General features: G+C 41.9%; 1 protein-coding gene across 1 annotated transcript in view; it reads right to left on the bottom strand.

The window, feature by feature from the left end:
• Nucleotides 1-3,239: 3,239 nt before the first annotated feature.
• The window catches only part of LOC308609280 (germ cell-less protein-like 1), a gene marked incomplete at its 5' end in the record, with an annotated part of 35,923 nt that continues 18,334 nt past the window's right edge, over nt 3,240-20,828 (bottom strand). The window contains 2 exons of the mRNA XM_081222981.1: nt 3,240-4,863; nt 18,288-18,344. Of these exons, the coding sequence (XP_081079107.1) occupies nt 3,398-4,863; nt 18,288-18,344 (1,523 nt within the window). The 3' untranslated portion in view covers nt 3,240-3,397. The remainder of the gene's footprint in view (nt 4,864-18,287; nt 18,345-20,828) is intronic.

Raw genomic sequence — 20,828 nt, forward strand, 5'->3', positions numbered from 1 at the left:
AATTTTAACAACAAAGACACATAAATAAGCAAACCTGGACTCTCACAACTCTCCCCCATTATTACATTATCCTTGTACTTTACTCTCTGATAACAGAAGGTGGAGTTTCTGAACCTTTCTTTCTGCCATGATATTCACTCAAATGGATCTATTGTGGTTCCTTTCAATTTCCTGATTACTAGCTCTGACTCCTTCTTACCTCTTCTCTCCACTTTAGGGAAGCTATCAGAATGTAGAGGGCAACATTACAACTGTAGGACTAAGCACAAGTCTTCTCTGGTTGATTTCTTTATATTTTTGTCTTGAAATAATTATAGATTCATGGAAGATGCAGAGAGTACAGAGAACTTTGTGTGCTCTTTACCTACTTCCCCAATGGGAGCTATCCTACAATATCAAAACAAGGAAATTGACATTGGTACAATCTACAGAGCTTATTCAGATGTCATCAGTTTTACAATGCACTCGTGTGTGTGAAGGTCCGTGTAATTTTATCACATGTATGGATTCGTGTAACTACCACCATGATCACAATATGGAGCTGTCTCATCACCACTAAGATCCCATGTATTGTTCTTTTATAGTCACATCCATTTCCCTGTCATCCTCCCCATCCATAAAAGCTGGCAACCACTAATCTGTTCCCCGCTTCTATAATTTTGTTATTTCAAGAATGTTACATAAATGCCATCATACATAATGTAACACTCTGAGATTGGCTTCTCCCACGGAGCCAAATTCCCTTGAGATTCATCCACGTTGTTACATGCATTCCTTTTTATTGTTGCATAGTATTTCTGGGTATGGATGTGCCACAGTTGGTTTAGTTACCAACCTGCTGAACTACATTTGTGTTGCTTCCAGTTTTCAGCTATTACAAATAAAGTTGCTATGAACATTCACAAACAGGATTTTGTGTGGACATTGGTTTTTGTTTCTCTGGGATAAATGCACGAGTGTAATTGCTGGGTCATATGATAATTAGTTTTAAAAGAAACTGACACACTACTTTCCACATGGCTGTATTATTGTAGGTTCCACCATAAACATATAGTGATCCAAACTCTCTGCATCTTCACCAGCATTTGCCGTTGTCAATATTCTATTTTATTTTAGCCATTCTGATAGGTGCGTATCATTATGGTTTTAATTGCATTTTCCTTAGTGGCTAATGATATTGAACATTTTTTTCATGTTTTAATTTTCCATTATTATATCTTATTTTGTGAAATGTCTGTTCATGACTTTTATCTATTTTCTATTGGGTTTTTAAAAATTTACCATACAGTTTTATCCATTTGTTAGTATTCTAGTTATGAATCCTTTGGCAGTTATATAGCTTGCAAATTATCTTCCAGTGATTGGTTATTAAAAGTATACAATTAGTGGGACTTCCCTAGTGACACAGTGGTTAAGAATCTGCCTGCCAATGCAGGGGACACGGGTTCAAGCCCTGGTCTGGGAAGATCCCACATGCCACAGAGCAACTAAGCCCATGAGCCACAACTACTGAGCCTGCACTCTAGAGCCAGCAAGCCACAACTACTGAAGCCTGCACGCCTAGAGCCCATGCTCTGCCACAAGAGAAGCCACTGCAATGAGAAGCCCGCGCACCACAACCAAGAGTAGCCCCTGCTCGCCACAACTAGAGAAAAACCACATGGAGCAACAAAGACCCAACACAGCCAGAAATAATAAATAAATAAATAAATTTATTTATTTTTAAAAAAGTATCTAATTAGGGAAGGCCTTTGGGAATGGTGGAGCTAGGGCCTATGAAAATATTTTCCTTCATAAAAGCCATGAGAACACTGACAAATATTCTAAATCAACTTTTCGAGAACTCTGGAAATTAACCAGAACACATAAACAACTCTTACAACTTGACGATAAAAAGACAATAACCCACTTAAAAATGGTTAAGTGATTTGAATAGTTATTTCTCTGAAGACTACATAAAAATGGCCAATAAGTACATGAAATGATGCTCAACATTGCTAGTCATTTAGATAATTCAAATCACAACCACAGTGAAATTGCAGTAAACACACCCAGTAAAATGGCTACATTTTTTTAAAAGACAGTAACACATATTAGTGAGGATGTGATGAAACTGGAATCTTCATACACCAATGGTGGGAATGTAAAATGGTGCAGCCACTTGGGAAAAAAGTCTGGCAATTCCTCAGAAACCTAAACATAAATTTACCATATGACACAGCAATTCCATTCCTAGGTATATACACAAAAACTTTTTTTTGAAGTATAGTTGATTTATAATGTTCCAGCTGTACAGTAGAGTGATTTAGTTATATATATATATATATATATATATATATATATATATATATATATATATATATATATACACATATATATATATATATATAACTTTTACAGTTATATATATATATAACTTTCAGATTCTTTTCCATTATGGGTTATTACAACTAGATTCAACTATATTGAATATAGTTCCCTGTACTCTACAGTAGGTCCTTGTTGGTTATCTATTTTACATATAGTAGCTTACAAAAACTTGTACATGAATATTCACAGCAGCATTATTCACAATAACTAAAAAGTGAAAACAACACAAATGTCCACCAACTGATGACTGGATAAACAAAATGTGGTGTATCTATACAATGGAATATTATTAGCCATACAAGGAACAAAGTACAGACATATCTACAACATGAATGAACCTTGAAAAGTTATGCTAAGAGAAAGAAGGCAGACAAAAAAGGACACATATTTGTACGAGTCCATTTATATGAAATGTCCAGAGTAGGCAAATTGATAGAGACAGAAAGTAGATTAGTAGTTACCATGAGCTGGGGGAAAGGAAGATTGAGGAGTGACCCTTAATGGGTATGAGGTTTCCTTCTGAGGTGATGAAATATTCTGGAATTAGTGGTGGTGTTTGTACAACTTTGTGAATATAATAAAAACCACTAAATTGTACACTTATTTTTTTTTTACTTTAACATTCACTTAATCAAACTAAAGGAAACACATATATTAAGAGAGTTTCACTAAGAGTAGTAGAGTAGGTAGGCTCACAGTTTCTCTTTAAAGTCAATAGCTCTTTGTCTTCACAGAAATGATGGGCAGGGCGGGGGGTGGTGTCGATGGATCCTAAACCAGGAGGACAGGTTGCCATGTTCACAGCCCAAATGAATTCTCGAGGAGTTTGGGGGGCTTCAAAATGTGTCCTCTTCATATGCTCATGTAAACAATCTCAAGTATTATGAGCTACAGTTCAACAAAGCCTCTGACAGAATTGGTTACCAGAGATGGGCAAGCCTGGTTGGTCCCACAGAAGGAGCTGGCATCTGGACCAAGCTGGTCGTCCCTGACCCCAGGAAAGAGCTGCTCAGTTCTCTGAGCTGCTTTACAGGGGCAAACGCCCTGGGAAACGCTCCCCTCGCTGGAGGTACAGGAAGTTACAGGCCACATATATGGGGAAAACCACGTCTTGGTTTTCCAGGTTCATTACCTCTAGCTCTTGATTCTGTCTCAGGGAAAGCATCTGGTATTCTGTGTCCTTCCTGAAAACGGCTCTCCCTTCCCTGTCCAAGGAGAACAGGCTCAGGCGGAACGCGACCTTTCTCCTCCCGAGTAGACTGACCCCGAAGCTGCGGTACTTTTTCCGTGCGCTGCACCGGCAAATGATGCGCTGGTTGGCGTAGCGCAGCACCAGGTCCCAGAAGAATTTGAAGCCTTCCCACCGCCAGCTGCACAGCTCGTCCCTGTGGAGCTGGCTCCCGCACCGCATGCTTCTCCCCTGGGGGTCGGACACGTAGACGCCCATGGGCCGGACAATTCTGGTCTGCTCAGCCCGGAGGGGGCCAAGGCAATGCTCACTGTACAAGCCACACAACCAAGAGGGAGGGATCAGCGCATCCTGCTGGATGACGTGTGCTGACATCGGGTCGCACATTATGTAGGCAAGCCGCAGCTGCTGGAACACTGGCACGAAGGCTCTGCCCTGCTCGGTCTCCAGGAAAGGGGTGCCCTCCGAATCCCTCCTGGACCTGGCAAACCATGAGTTGGTGTCAGGCAATAGGGCACTGCGCGGGCCCCTCCATGTCGGCTGCAGCTGCAAGAACATCCATATTTTCAGCATGATGTACACGTTCATCTCCACCCCCGTCACAAAGAGCCGTGAAGAGGCAACGACCTCTTTCATCAGATCCAGGCTGACTTCTCGCAATAGCCCCTCACTACACAGGGTCATCATGTTGTCCAGCAGCCACTGAAGACACATGGTCCTGATGGTCTGGAGTCCGTAGCTTTCAGCAGAGTAGTAGTAGCTGCACACGGTCTGGGCACTGACAGTCTCCTTCATGACCTGCCCGCACCGCTGAATCAGCTCGTCCAGCTGCAGCATGCTGGCTGTGGCCAGGATGGCGATGACTCGACCGGGTGGGATGAGAATGGAGCCTCGGTACAGGGAACCTAAAGCCTCGTGCAGTGCCTCGCGATCAATGTTCTCGTCAGGCATCTGCAACTCTATAGTATCCATGTTTGTCTCCTGCCAAGCGCCACTGAACATGCTAGCAAAGAACCCTGACTGGCACAAGTAGACCCTATGCAAGTTCCACTCCTCCCCCAGTGCGCAGATCCGCACGTCGCTCCCTTCTCCTCTCAGGAAGAGTGCCTCATAAACGGACCCTGAATGATCTTTAGCACGTTTCCGGCGGGGCTCTTTTGTGAGCGGCTCCCCTGGGCCTGTCTTGCGCTTGTGGCTCCTCTTACGGGCGGCGGGTCTGGCCTCTTCACTCTCGTTCCCTTCCTCTCTCTCTGCCACTACTGCCTCCTCAGCCTCCTCATTCCCCGCACTGGCACCTGGCTCCTCTGGGGCACGCCCCCACCAGTGCCATGGCATCCGACTGCTTCGTGCTCCCATGGCCTACACCTCAGTGGTGCAGTAGACAAGCTTCCTCTCCAGGCGCCGTTGCCGCGGGCACGAGCTCAGCCCAGAGTGATGCTGGGCACTATGACGTTTGCTCTGAAGGTCTCTCGAGAGGACGCCATGCTAAGCCACACCCACTAGTCCCCACCCCGCCGGGTAAGGGCACTCCGTACCAGGGATTCCACTCTGTTTATCTTTCCCTCCTGGGATGATTGCTCTCAGGCTCCCTTCATAGGATGATGGTGGAACAGAGGCCTTTGTGTGCGAATTTTACCCATTAATTTCAAGAACACAATTCGCTCTTGCCCATCTAAAACAGTTAGTGATTATTCCTTTATGGAGAATTACATTTTGGTCCCAGCCCTCTCCTCTAGGCACCTTAATTTCCATAATTAACTTCTTATTTATTTATTTATTTATTTATTTATTTATTTATTTATTTATTTATTTATTTATTTTTAATTAATTTTATTTTTATATTTTTTATTAGTTCCTGCTTTACAACAAAGTGATTCAGTTATACATATACATCTGTTCCCATATCCCTTCCCTCTAGCATCTCCCCCCCTCCCACTCTCCCTATCCCACCTCTCCAGGAGGTCACAAAGCACCCAGCTGATCTCCCTGTGCTATGCGGCTGCTTCCCACTAGCTATCTACCTTAGGTTTGGTAGTGTATGTATGTCCATGCCTCTCTCTCGCTTTGTCACAGCTTACCCTTCCCCCTCCCCATATCCTCAAGTCCATTCTCAAGTAGGTCTGTGTCTTTATTCCTGTTTTACCCCTAGGTTCTTCATGACTTTTTTTTTCTTAAATTCCATATATATGTGTTAGCATATGCTATTTGTCTTTCTCTTTCTGACTTACTTCACTCTGTATGACAGACTCTAGGTCTATCCCCTGAGAAAACCATAATTCAAAAAGAGTCATGTACCAAAATGTTTATTGCAGCTCTACTTACAATAGCCCGAAGATGGAAACAACCTAAGTGTCCATCATCCGAAGAATGGATAGAGAAGATGTGGCACATATATACAATGGAATATTACTCAGCCATAAAAAGAAACGAAACTGAGCTATTTGTAATGAGGTGGATAGACCTAGAGTCTGTCATACAGAGTGAAGTAAGTCAGAAAGAGAAAGACAAATACCGTATGCTAACACATATATACGGAATTAAAAAAAAAAAAGTCATGAAGGACCTAGGGGCAAAACGGGAATAAAGACACAGACCTACTTGAGAATGGACTTGAGGATATGGGGAGGGGGAAGGGTAAGCTGTGACAAAGCGAAAGAGAGGCATGGACATATATACACTACCAAACGTAAGGTAGATAGATAGTGGGAAGCAGCCACAGAGCACAGGGAGATGAGCTCGGTGCTCTGTGACCGCCTGGAGGGGTGGGATGGGGAGGGTGGGAGGGAGGGAGATGCATGAGGGAAGGGATGTGGGAACAGATGTATATGTATGACTGATTCACTTTGCTGTAAAGCAGAAACTAATTAAAAAAATTAAAAAAAAATGTTTATTGCAGCTCTACTTACAATAGCCCGAAGATGGAAACAACCTAAGTGTCCATCATCCGAAGAATGGATAGAGAAGATGTGGCACATATATGCAATGGAATATTACTCAGCCATAAAAGAAACGAAATTGAGCTTTCTACTTCTTTATTCCCTTCAAGTAACCAGGAAATACGAGAATTTCTCCTGACCTTCCTTTAGGTTTTTACTGCTTCATTCTAGTCTCCCTTTTGCTGCTAATTAGGAGGTAAGTCATCCACACAGAATTTGTACAACCCAATCAAATGAGAACGTTCTGTCATCACTGAGAATCTGTATCGTGTAGCTGATGCAAATCCTCCAATAATGAGAAAGTTTCATGTTCTGTATGCAAACAAATTTCCGGTAATTAGCATCCTCTTGTTATCAGTGTCTTCCGGCAGGTTGGCTGAATGGCCTGGGCCAAGGGATTGGCAGCTCTCCAAAGCCTCAGTCTGTTGGGAGTTCAGGCCTCTCAATAGTCTGAAAGGAAATAACTTACAAAAGAGGGAGAATGCTCAGCACTTTTCATTTCACACCATAGGAGTGGCCTAACACTCGGCACCCTCTGTGCAGAAAGCCCCCAAACACTCTCCTGTCGTCACTTTCCCATTCAACCTTCTTGGGTCTATTGCGACTTCAATGTTTGACTTGGGAAAGTCTCCTTCCTTCTCTTTGTCTCAACCTTTTCTGTTAATTGAGTAATCTAGGGGAGGGCCAGGAGGAACTCTGGATCTACTGGATTTGTATTCTTTGACTGTCTTCACCCCCACCACTACCACCAACACCAAAAAACTCCGAGGTAACTAAAAGGGGTTCTACACTGAATTCCAGTGTGATGAGGGGAGGTTCCCCACACCAATGAGCATTTCTCAGACACCAGCTGGGCATTCTACAATTCATCTCAATTCTGAAACTACCTACCCGGAGACAGCATCAGATTGCACGGGTTAAGGGTTCAGCCCTACAAGGCTGCCCCACCCCCTTCAGAGGGCAGTCACAAGCCCCGGTTGTCACTTGTGCTTCTGACCAACCAGCTATGTATTAGAGGTTCCAGTGGCTTCCTCCTTGGGTTTGATTAATGTGCTAGAGTGGCTCACAGAACTCAGAGAAACAGTTTATTCACTAGATCACCAGTTTATTATAAACGAATATAACTCAAGAACAGCCAGATGGAAGGAGAAGCATAGGGCAAGGTATGTGGGAAGGGGGGCCACCCTCCCAGCACCTCCAAGTGTTCACCAACCTGGAAGCTCTCTAAACCCAGTCCTTTTGGATTTTTATGGAGGATTCATTACATGGGTATGATTGATTAATTCCTTGGCCATAGATGATTGATTCAACCTCCAGCCCCTCTCTTATCCCCAGAAATCAGGGGGAGTTCCAACTCTCTATTCATGGTTGGTTCCCCTGACAACAAGTCCCCCATCCCCAGCTGCTTTCCAAAAGTCACCTCATTAACATAAACCTAGTTATGGTGCAAAGGGTCTTGTTATAAATAAGAAGACTCATTTTACCTTCATGGCTCTGAAGTGATTTCAGGAGCTGAGGACAAGAGACCAAATTTATGACAAAAGATGCTCACATTGCTCTTATTGTTCATGAAATTCCAAGGGTTTGGGGAGCTATGAGCCAGGAACTGTGGACAAAGAACAAATTTATATGAGAAATACATTTTGGTCCACTGAATGACCAAGTATAAATTTCTTATAAATCACAATATTGCAGTAACTGAGACAACAGCAACAAAGGGCATTATTGGCAGAATATTGGGAAGCTTGCAGATGCAATGGGAGGCTGGAGACAAGGCTAGGAAACAGAAAGGAACCAGGACAGAAACACTTTGAGCTTAAACTGCTGCTTGCATGGATGACTTTCAATCATGTGTATTTTGTGCTTACATCGCTCTGCTTAAGATTGAAAGTGCTGGGATTTAGAATCTAGTTGTCTCTATTTAGGTCACCTGCTGGCCTCTTGGATTTGGAACAAGGGTAGGGCAGAAGGAGCCTCCAGGAACCCTTTTGACTTCCATTATGGGAAGGCAAGCTTCCTGATCACCTCTGCAAATTCCAATAGCATGATCAAACTATTCCGTTTATTGACCCGTTAACAACAAACAAATATCTTAGCTTCCTACTTTTGTAGCCTGAGAAGCTGGAGTCACATCCTTCCCTTTTCATCTCCTCACTACCTTCCTCCAGCTTTTATCTGCTTGTTCCTTTATTTTTCCTATTGCCAAGGTTGATAAAGTGTATGCTTTATTTTGCAACCATGCTTAAGTTTTCCATGCTTTTTCTATAGATTAATATTTTAAATAAAGTTTAACATTTATTATTTTTATTTATTAACTATTTTGTTTACACGTCAGTCCAGTTGATGTCTCTCTAGTTATTTTGGTTGTCTAAAGCTCATTTTCTAGTAGATTCCTCAGGAAGGACTCATGGGAATAATATCCCCTGATTTCTTACATGTTGACAACAATTTGTGGGCCTTTATTCTTGAAAGTCAGTTTTGCTGGATAAAAAGTCCTTGGCTCCCACTTTTCTTTCCTAGATGTCTTAAATTTATTATTCCATTTTCTTTTGGCATAAGGTCTGATGATAATCTAATTTTCTTTCCTTTATAAGTAAAATGCTCTTTTTTTTCTATGTCCAAGGGATTTTTCTTTTTCTTTAAACTCCTTTGGTTTTACTAGAATGTGCCTTGCTGTTGTTGGTTTGGGGTCAATATTCCAACACATGCAGTGTATACTTTCAATATGTAATTTCAAAAAATTTTTTTAACCAAGAAAGGTTTTTAAATTATATTTATGGCATTCTGTTCCTTTGGCCTTCTTCAGCAATTTTTATTACGTATATATTTACTATCTTTTGCCTATAATCAATATTTATCATTTTTGTCTCTCAAACTCGTTTTATCTCCATTTCTAAGTTATTAAAAATATAGTTTTACCTTCTATTATAAAAGGCTCTATTGTGTTTTTTCACTCCTTTATTCCTTCTAGTTAGTCTTTGTTTTTCAAATGATTCTTCTTTGTTTATAATTCTTTCCTGAGTTCTGTCACCTACTTTCTGAGCGTTTTAAATTCTGATATATATTGTTCTTTCACATACTGTATCATTTTCATAATATCTTGTAACTTGTTTGAAATCATAAGTGAGTTTTATCTGTTTTGTGAGCAGATCTTTCTAGCATACTTTCATCATCTGTGGGATGTTATGCTTCTTTCTTTTTTCTTATAATAACTTTATGGGAGATTTGGCCTTGATAAACTTTGGTTGTCCATTTTTAAGAGAAATTAATTTTATGTTCTTTGGTATAGTGTTCACAAACATTGCATCTGGCTTTCTGAGATTCCCTGGCTTTCTCTTCTCCCCTAATTTATTCTGGACCTTCTCTTTGCTTTGTCTCTGTTGTCCCTCTCCTGATCAATTCTGATTCCATTACCATTAATTTCTCCTCACTCTGGGGTTCAAAGGAAGCCATGGGCCAATCAGTTTTTAGTTTTGACAGTTCATAGGGGCTGGAGTGCTTCAGTCCCTTTAGCAGTTTTTTCAGTTTTCAGTCGTATGATTTCATCTATGGAGGCCTGAGTTTGTCTGTTTGTGTGTTTGTTTGTGGGGCCTCTCGAGTACACGCCATGTACCCACTCTAATTCAAACTTCAAACTGGTCATGTTTCACAGCCTACAGTGATATCTTAAGAATTTCCTTCAATACTCTTCTAGGGTAGATCCAATAACTTCTTTTTTAATGATTTTTTCCTTATTTTGCTGGATTACATCTGTAGGGAATGCTTTAAGAAAAGGAGTTAGGAAGATGAACTTTCTGAGTCCTTACATGTCTAAAAAAGACTTTATTCTGCTATGAGGTTTCACTAATAGTTTTAGTGAGATAAAATTGTAGTTTTCCTTATAACTTTGTATATACTTCCTGATTGTATTCAGGTTTCCAGTGTTGTTTATGGGGAGTCTGATAGCAGTCTGATTCTTATTCCTTTAGAGGTGACCAATTTTGAACCTCTGGAAATCTTTAGGACTTTCTCTTTCTCTTTGTTGTTCTGAAATTTCTCAGTAATGTATGTGTGTGAGAGAGAGAAAGCAAGTCATTCTTCATTATTTTTTTGAGGACTAGATGGGCCCTTTTCATCTGAAGACTTATGTCCTTCCACTCTGGAAGAAATCGTCTTCTACTGTTTTCAGGGACAATTTCCTTCCTTCCATTTTATCTGTGCTTTTATTCCAGAATTCTTATCAGTTAGCTGTTGGACCTCTCTGTGTTAGTTTTTAAAAATCAATCTTATTGAACTATTGTTCAGTTACAACAATATGCACTTATTTTGAGTATGCATTTACCCATGTGACCACCACCACAATCAAGATATAGCATAGATTCATCATCACAAACATATTTTTCATGCTTTCTTGCAGTTATTCCCCCCACCTCCAGCTGCAGTCAACTGCTCTGCTTTCTGTCTCTATAGATTACTTTGACCTGTTCTGCAACACCATATAAATAGGATGATATCAATACAATGTGTATCTGGCTTGTTTGTACCTGGCTTCTTTTGCTCAGCCTGATGGGTTTTTTTTTTTTTTTGAAATTTATCCATGTTGTACTTATCATCGTTGTTTCTAAGTAGTATTCCACTGTATGAATATACATAATTTATTTACCTGGGTTGATATTTTATATCAGAGTTTAGCAGTTCAGAGTATATGCTCTGTAGTTCATGATCTTTGCCCTCTGGTGTCACACTTGGGGTTATGTTCTGTTTCTTGGCAAAAGGGACTTTGAAGTATTACTGAACTGATCTTAAGATAAAAAGAATATTCTGTATTATTTGGTGGGCCCGATGTAATCACATGAGCCCTTAATATCATCAGAGGGGCTAAGAGTGATGTAGCAGTGGGGAAGTCAGAGAGATTTGAAGCAAGAGAAGGACTACATATGCCTTTGCTGACTTTGAAGATGAAGGGGACCATGGGCCAAGGAATGTAGGCAGCCTCTGGAAGGTGAAAATGATCTCAGGCTGACAGTTAACAAGAAAATGGGAACTTCAGTCCTACAACCTCAAGAAACTGGATTCTGTCAATAAGTGAATGATCTTGGAAATAAATTATTCCTAGAGCGTCCCAGTAATAGCCCAGCTGACCAACACTTGATTTCAGCCATCTGAGACCCTAAGCAGTGGACCCAGTTAAGCATGCCTGGACTTCTGACCTACAGAACTGTGAGATAATGCATGAGCATTGTGTAAAGCCACTGTCTGTGGTAATTCGTTAGGGCATCAATAGAAGGGTAGCATAGAGCCAGACTGTCTGGATTCAAATCCTGGCTCCACTGCCTTGTAACTGTGTGACCTCGCTCATGAACTTCAATTCATCACTTTGGATTACTGAGTATGGATGTCTTGCCAGCCCTCAAATTCAGTCAGTCTCAAAGTACACTTGCCTGTGCTTTCAAGTCTGTCTTTTCCCTTGACTTTTTCTTTCTGTGAAATATTCATTTTCCAAGTGACATTGAGAGAAATTCTGGCATTGGTTTTGCCTCATCCTTTCCTCAGTTCCCATATCTAGTCATACAGCAGACCCTGTTAAGTCTCCCTGCACAGTGATTTTTGAAAATAACCCATTCTTTTATTTTCACCCCTACTGCCTCTGCCTTAGTACAGCCTCTCACATTCTCTCATGTGGATTGTTGCTGCCTCTGCCTCTAATCTCAGCCTCTTTAATTCAACACTCCAGACAGCCATGAGTGCCTCCTTGTCTAAATACGACTCTCATCATGCTACTGCCTTATTTAAAACCAACAAACCAACTAACCAACCAGACAACCAAACAAACAACCTAAAAACACCTTCTTTGGTTCCCAAAAGCTTCAGTACAAGTAAAAGTCAACTACTTATCCTGCCAGTCAGAGTCTTCCACAGTCTTGTCCCTGTCTTCTTTTCAAACTTTGTATTGTGTTTCTCCCCAAAGGAACCCTTTCATTCCAGGCATATGGTCCATTTGACATCCTGATACTCATGCTGCTTATATGACCTGCAATGCAGTTCTTTCACTTATTCTTACCTAATATTCTTTCCATTCATTAAAGCCCAACTTGACTCTCACTTGCTCCATCCACCCTTCTTCCACCCAGGAAGGATGCTGGGAATACAATACTAAAATCAATAAGCCTTTTCATTCACTTTTACCGAAAATTGTCTATCTCATCTTATAGAATCTTCTAATGCCAACACTGAAAATTCTCACTGTTCAGGAAAGTGAGGTCCAATGAGGAGAAGTGTCCTGCAATGGTGACACAGTGAGCGGATGACTCAGAGGTGAGTCTAGAATCTAGATCTCTGGCATCTAAAGTCAAAGCATTGACCACTCCCCCTGCTCATTGCATTATAATTTATCCTATGGTTCTTATACACTGCTGTCTTAGAATATAGATTTTTCAGTTGGTTCCCACATCCCTCATTAGTACTGAGTTCCAGGAGGGCAGGTGATATTTCTCCTACTTCTCTGAATTCCCCACAGCACGTAATCCATTGTTTTGGGCAGAACAGGCATTTTAGCAAATATGTATTGATTGAACAGATATGATACATCACAACCTGACATAAAGAATCAATTTTCATTGTCTCATTACCATATTCTATCAATTAAAATTACTAGTGGCCTTGGGTCCCTGAGCAGTTACAATGACAAAGCATGATATTCCAAAATAGTCAGGTAAACTAGGGGCCCTAATGTATATTTTATAAAGTCTTTGAAGGGCAGAGCTGGAAATGACCTAGAAGGTCATTTGACATAGCAGTCTCCTTTATTCCCCCCATTTTATTGATGGGAAAATTGAGATTCACAGAAGAACAAACAAGACTTGCCCAAATGTACACATTAAATGAATGGCATAGTTAGGACCAGAAACTAAATCTCCAAATTCCTGAGCCAAAATTTTCCACAACCCAGGAGAACAGGTTACATACTACAATGGTTGAACTGTTAATTCCCTAGAGTTTGGAGTCTGACTGACCTGGCTCAGCCACTTGAGCAAGTCATCTCATCCCAGTGAACCTCAGTTTCTTCATTTTCAGTCATAAGCCTGCTTGGGGAGCTCCGAGGCCAGCCGAGGAGACAGTACTCTCCATAGGTTGTGACACTTCCTGCACTGGATGGAAAAGACCCAACCATCAGCTGAGGTCCAAGGCCATGCAGGCCCCTAAAGACACTAAGTGAAAGCCCTGGGTGGCCCAGTACATGCACAGATGTGCCCCAGATGTTGTCCATAAGCCTGAGATCAAGTAGTGTGGTCCTGTGCCTGCCTGGCGTGGAGACAAATGTGAGGAACATTGGGGAGGTTAACTAACTACATACTGTGAGGAACCAGGGAGTAGGCACTGAAGTAATAGGACAGCACCCTCAGGAGCTGTCATTCCTCCATGAAGGGCCCATTGTGAAACTGTCAACAATGGCAGTTGAAAGTCAATGAGTGGAGGAGGGCATCTTGTCTCCAAGGCACTCAGTTGGAACTGCTTAGTGCTAGGACAGCCAGAGGGACTTTGAGGTCTCACCAAAGGTTACCAACCAAAGAAGCAGAAAATGTAGAGAATAGTATTTCAATGGTAAGTAGCACCTGCCCCTTGAGTAATTGTGGCTACAGGGACAAAGATACTAGGGGAATGCTCTGACCTCCAGGTAGAGTTCAGACAGGGCAAGGCTGGGTGTACAGACACCAGGGGCACTTAAGAATTAAGTCATGGCAGATGAGGCCTGATCAGAAGCATGGGAGACAAGAGGAAGAAACCCATGACATGGAGTCCAGATTTAATAAGCGTAAAGTGCTCAGATATCCAAATAAGTGGTAGAAGGAAACTGATTTATTGAACAGTTACTGTACATACTAAATTACCACAGACTTAGTGGCTTAAAAACAATATCCATTTATTATCTCACAGTTCTGTGAGTTGAGTATAGAATGGCTTAACTGGAACCTTTGCTCAAGGTCTCGCAGACTACTGTCAGAGTGTCACTGGGGCTGTGGTCTCATCTGAGGGTTGGAGTCCTCTTCCAAGCATATAGGTAGTTGTTGGCAGAATTCATTACCTTGCAACTTGCTTCTTCAAGGCCAGCAGGAGAGAGACTTTTATATCTCATCTCCACTGTCTTCTATAAAAGGCTCACCTGAATATCTCAGACCCACCTAGAATAATCTTTCTCTTGATTAAGTCAAAGTCCAACTAAATAGGGATCTCATTACATCCGTTAAGTTCCTTCATCTTTACCATACAACATAATCTAATACGGATGTGACATCCATCACATTCACAGATTCTGCTCACATTCAAGGGAAAGGCTTATACACCAGGAGACAGGAATATTGAAGACTATTTTAGAATTTTGCCAACCACTGTCTGTCCTCTGACCTCCAATGACCCGCATCCCTTCTAAGTGCAAAATACATTCACAATGTTCCCATCTCATCTCATTATAGCATCAGCTCAGAATCCAAAATCTCATTTAAATCTCATCAGCTGAAAGATCCAAATCTCATCATCTAAATTATCTCTATCAGGTACAGATGAGGCTTTCTCTCCATCTTTTAAGCTCTTTACGTGTATTGTACTATTATACTTAATTCTGAGGACAATCCTGTGCATAAATTTTCATCATCCCCATTTTAAAAATAAGGAAACTGAGGCATGTAGAAGTTAGTTAACTTGCCTAGGGTCATTTAGAGATTAAGTTTCACAGTTAAAACTTGAGCCCAGTTATGTGGAAATGTGCTAACTGCACTCAATGTCTCTAGAGCAGCATGTTCTGAAACCCTGTTGGCAAGTAGGGGATCTTAAATAATCATCCACATCCCCAGTAGCCACGCTTTGGGGACTGTTAAGATTCTCAGACTGGAGAGTTACATGTCAGATAGCATCACTAACATTTTAGTATGGATGAAATTCCCTGCTTATGTTTCCATGGTGGAGGCGAGAACTGGGTTGAGAGAAGAGTATGAATTAATGAGAAGAATAAAACAAATGTTAGCGGCTCCAATTACATGATCTAAGAACCAAAAAATGGAGGGGAGATATGTGAGTACTAGCTCCTATCCTGCCATAACTTGATATATGACTTTGGGCAGATAGCTTTTTTCCTCTTTGAGCCTCAGTTTCTTTCTTTGTAAAATGAACATGTTGAATGCCAGACGGTCTCTCTAGGCCATTTTCAAAGGCCTGCAATGTTAACAAGAGGGGCAACCAACAATGCAGACAAATGTCATGATTTGGCATTTGGTAGAGCAAAGAGACCTGGTTATTTAAATTCCATGACATTGTTGTTAAACAGAGAATGCTAAAGCATATGGACATAGCCTTGACCTCAGAACATGTGATGGAGCCTTACAAAATATTGCCAGGGAAGAGCCCATGACCTTTGAGAAACAAAGGTGATATTTAAGCCATTGATGACCATTATTTTTATAGTCTATAAAAATATAGACTACTATATTTTTTAAAAAGCAGGGTCCTGAGGAGCGTCAGAGTGAACAAAGCCACATTAGCAGTAGATATATCTTGAATGCCCTGGTTGGTGAGGGCCAGAGGACTTGAATGCCTGGATAGAGGAAAAGGAGCTGTGGGCATGGGGGTGCAAGGTTAAACGGGGAGTAAACACCTCCCTCTCATGACTCCACTGATTGACCCAAAGTAACCATACACATCCTGCAGTTCCCTTCCCTCCATTCATGAAGCCCTACCAGTTGGTTTCACTCATTCCACAAATGCTGATTGTACAACTACTGTGTGCCAGACACTATGGGGGACTATGACAGTGATAAATGATATATAGTCTAGAACCATGCTACTCACTCTTTATTCATGATGTCTATCCCTTGATCTTCCACAGAGTATCTGAGACAATTATTCATCCTTCAAGTCTCAGGTCCATGTCTGCTTCTTGGATGACATTTTCTCCGGTGAATGGTGCTCTTCTCTTTTCTCTTCCCTTCCCTTCCATTCTCAGCTCCTTCTGTGACCTCCTCACATAATACTTGCTACTACCAGTCTTAGGCTTCAGATACACATGCATAGCTGTGATATCCCCTGGTAGTCTGTGAGGAACTTGAGAACAGGGAATGCTTTGTTTATCATGCAGTAGGTGTTCAGTGCTGCAAATTCTTCCTGGGGCTGCCCTTAGTGGCATGTTTCAGAATCATAATCACTATTATCACTGTTCTGGGGACTGTACTGAACACTCCATATACACCATCTAATTTAATCCTCATTATTCTACAGAGTCAATTGGCTATTAAAATAGTACAGTTCCTACAAGAACCCAGGTCTGCCTGATCCTCAAACCTGTTAAAATACTGTGCTAATCCACCTCCCAGAGGAGCCAGTAATGCACTGTCATCCTTTTATGGCTCCTATAGAGGTAGTTTTAGTTAGAAGCTAGCTCTTCTCAGCTTTTTTTAGTTCAGGTCAATTCTGAAGTGAATTTGCATTTGCCAAGCCCACCCAACCGCAGGTTTGGGGATGGAAGAAGGGGAGTGGAGGAAAGTAGGCTGAAAGCAACCCCGAAGCTCACTGAGCCAGGGAAAAGGATCCTCCAGGATCCCCAGTGTTAGCGGATATGATGAAAAACAACCTTGAGATAAGAGAAAGAGAGAAACCAGCCAGAGACAAAATGATGACAGGTGGCATAGCTAGGTTTGCCAAGTGGTTACTTGGAGGTTGTTTTCAGGGAAGAGCAGAAGAGAGAAAACCCCCACCCAATATATTCAGTTCCTTTGGCCACAGAAGGGAACATCGGAGGTGCTCAGCTCCTTGAAGCCACCCCACACATCCTGCTTACTTTTAGTAGGAGCCAGTGAAGGCCAGTATTGGCTGCTTCAGTGTCACCTTTGTGCCCTCGGCAGTGATAGACTCCACTTGACACTAGAGGCTTTTATCAGGTCTGTGACACATAGATGTATTTTTGGCTGAAAATGTAGAAAATGAACTGGCCATTGTTTGTTAACAAAAAGCAAAGAGCAGCTTTTTGAACAAGCAGCACAGTGACCCTTCCATCTGAGCACTCCTTTTTACCTTTTTCCACCGGAGGATGAATACTTCTTTATATATTTACAGTCAGTTTCAATAAACTCTGGGCTTTACAAAATTCATGTACAAATTGAGTTTTTAATGCTGCATATCAGATACAAATTAGGTCCTCTCCCACTTTACTTAGTAGTTTATATTCCAATCACCTTTCTTTGCTCATATTTTTTATTAACAATTTTAAATTTGTGTCTAGGGTGATTTTTAATAAATCATTTGGTAGTGCTCGGCCTGCATATTCCAGCATTCTCCGCACACACACATTCAGCTGCCCAAGAGAGTTGTTCACACCTAAGCACTTGGAAGACTCCAAGAAGCTCCTTCTTCAAATATATTTTATCAGCTGCAGATAGATAAGTCACCGTGTAATGCATTGTTAATATTGAAAACTGTATTTGCACACACCTGTGCAAGAATATATTTATATTTATATCTATGTATTTATATCTATTTGCTTCCATTTGTCAGAGATGCTGAAAGATTGCAGGTGCTGATGGAGTTTTGCCTTTCCCAAGGGCTTTAGAAGTTCACATTCCCCAGGGTGCAAACTAGAGCCCTAGTAAGAGGACGAGGTACTGTCCCTTCCAAATGGTGCTGCTGGCTCCCCAGAAGTAAGAGCAAATGGCACTCCTGGAAGGGCAGGAGGAGATGGCATGACAGGAATGAGGATGTCCAGCTGCCACACACTCAAACGTCACTGTTCTGGAAGAAGGCAAGCTTCCTGGAGAAGTAGTCAGACTCACCCCCACTCCAAAGGGCAGCCAGGTACCCAGAAACCAGATACAGCCACTTGTTTGAAGCTGGAACAAAACAGCCAGAGCACATCAAACAGGTTTAGAGTTTCAGGGCAGTGCAAGCAGAGGGAAAACGCCCATCGTGGAAGGGCAGGATGAGGCAGAGATCCAGGGAGGCAGTAAGGTGGAGGTGTTTGTCAGCAGGTTCCAGGTCTCGTCTGAAGCTGGCTTCTGGAATGGGAGACGTTAACTGATTAAAAGCTCACCGTCTTTGGAGTCATACAGACCTAGGTTTACATCCTGGCCTTGGGACTTAGAGTGCGACTTTGTGCAAGTTACTTATTACAGCTCTGATTCTCAGTTACATCATCTGTTGAACAGGTATAATTGCAGCAGTCACCTCCTAGGGTTATGGGGATGACTGGATTTGTTGGTACAAGATGCTTAGAAAAGTGCATAGCCCAGAGTGAGTGCTCAAAAATAGTACTCATTATTAAAATTAGACTAAAATAACATAAGACATCTAGCCTTTAGAGGAAGGGTAGGTGAGGATGGACCCTTACCCTTACCTGGAGAACCTGGGTGACCAGATCCCAGGTGGGCAAGTGTTTGATCATAAAGCTTCAGTTTAATCTGTGTCGGGGGGCAAAGCCACAGGAGAACATAAGCTCGGTTGCTAGAATTTTGTCATTGCATTAGAGAAGGATTTTATGATGAGGTCCCTGAAATATTTAACCAAGACTTCCTAAGTCCCCCTTATTGGTTAGGCACGATTCTCTGGTTCTGCAAGGGGTGGGGGGAGGCTCGGCCAGTCCAGCTATAGAGAAAGAAGGGCTGAAAGGCCAGAGCACCAGATGCGTCCCCATCTCGCAGCCGTAGCCAAGGTGTTGACGGGGGCGCTCAGAGCCAACTCGTGCTCCTCTGGGTCTCAAAGCACCTTAATCCAAGGCATCACCAGCGTTGGCCTAGATTATTATAACAGCTTCCTAACTGCTGTTCCTGCTTCCACCCTTGCTCCCTCTGCACAAAATCTGTTCTCAAAAGGCAGACACAGTAATCCTGCTAAACAGTGATTCTCGGCCCATAATGCACATTAGAATCATCGGAGGAACTTTTGAAAATACCCTATTCCAAAAAGTTAAATCGGAACCTCTGATGTAACATTTTATTTCTTGCACAAACCTTTTAGTGTCTTCTTTTCTCTCCCAGAGAAAAGACAACTTCTTACCATAGCTTATATGATTAGTTCATATGCCGGTTTTTCTGACTTGATCTCCTACCGTTTTCCTCCTTGCTCACTATGTTCCAGACACACTGTTCTCTTTGCTCTTTTTTTGAATGTGCCAGGCAAGCTTCTCCCTCACATACTTTTCACTTACTGCTACCTCTGCCCAGAGCACTCTCACCCAGACACATACATGACTCACTCGCTCACTTTCTTTAGGCCTCTGCTTAAATGTCGTTGCATAGGACAGGCCCTCCATGCTGAGTCTATCTGCAGTACCACTCCAGTCGCACTCTGTCCCTCTGTCCTGCTTTCTTTGTTTCACACACTGTCACTACCTGACTTCATATTTCAGATCAATTTATTTCTGTTTTCCCCACTGGAATGTAACATCTATGAAGACAGGGATTTCTTTCTATCTTGTTCATATCTATATGCCCAGCTCTTAGAGCTGTGTCTGGCACATAACAAATATTTTGTGGTTCGTTGGTTGAATGAATGAATGAGTGAGTGAGTGAGTGAGTGAATCTCTGTTCCATCTTGCTAGGCTCTGAGTGTATGGGAAGAGCCAGAGGAAGCTCCCTGGCTGTAACAGTGCATATTCAGCACATGCGTAGGTAGAACTGGTGTGCAAAGTCTTAGCTCAAGACTACATTAATTAATTGAAAATCTATTAATAATCAATATGTCCAGATGGCTTTTGTTTCAATGGTCATAGGATGGACTTCTAGCCATCCTAAAAGCTTGTTGGTACATAACGTGATAGGTATCACAAAGCCTTGTTTAGAGTCTTGGAGTGGAAAGATTTCTGAGCTTAGCTCTAAAAATGTAGCAGATGGCTATGCAAATGTGGTAACTGATAGTAATACCACATTTGCATAAATACTGTATTTTCAAAGCAATTTATTGCTTTACAAAAAGCTGGACCAGAAATGGTACATTATTTGTTTCCCATTAGCCCTTGAATGTGATTCCAGTTCATATAATAGGCTGGGTGGCTCTGCAGTGCTCAGATTTACCCTATAAAACCTTGTGAAGCCACCATGTGGATCCAAACAGATCTCGAAATAGCATGAACCTTCCCCAAAATGGTTATGCCCTATTTTTCATCATTGAGGAGTGACAAAATTGGCCCTCATTTCTGCCTTTTTGCTTTATTTCCACTTTACCCAGCCCAGCCCAGCTGGACAGTTCAGTCACAGGAACAGTCCTGCCTTGAGCATTGCCACTTCTACAGCTGTGATTCTGGAATCTTCCCTGCCTAGAAACCTCTCTGTCTTTTCAGCCTGTTTGAATTCTAGCCTCCTTCCAGGGACACATCAAGT

This window comes from Mesoplodon bidens (genome assembly GCF_964165515.1).
Source record: "Mesoplodon bidens genome assembly, chromosome: X".
Lineage (NCBI taxonomy): Eukaryota > Metazoa > Chordata > Mammalia > Artiodactyla > Ziphiidae > Mesoplodon > Mesoplodon bidens.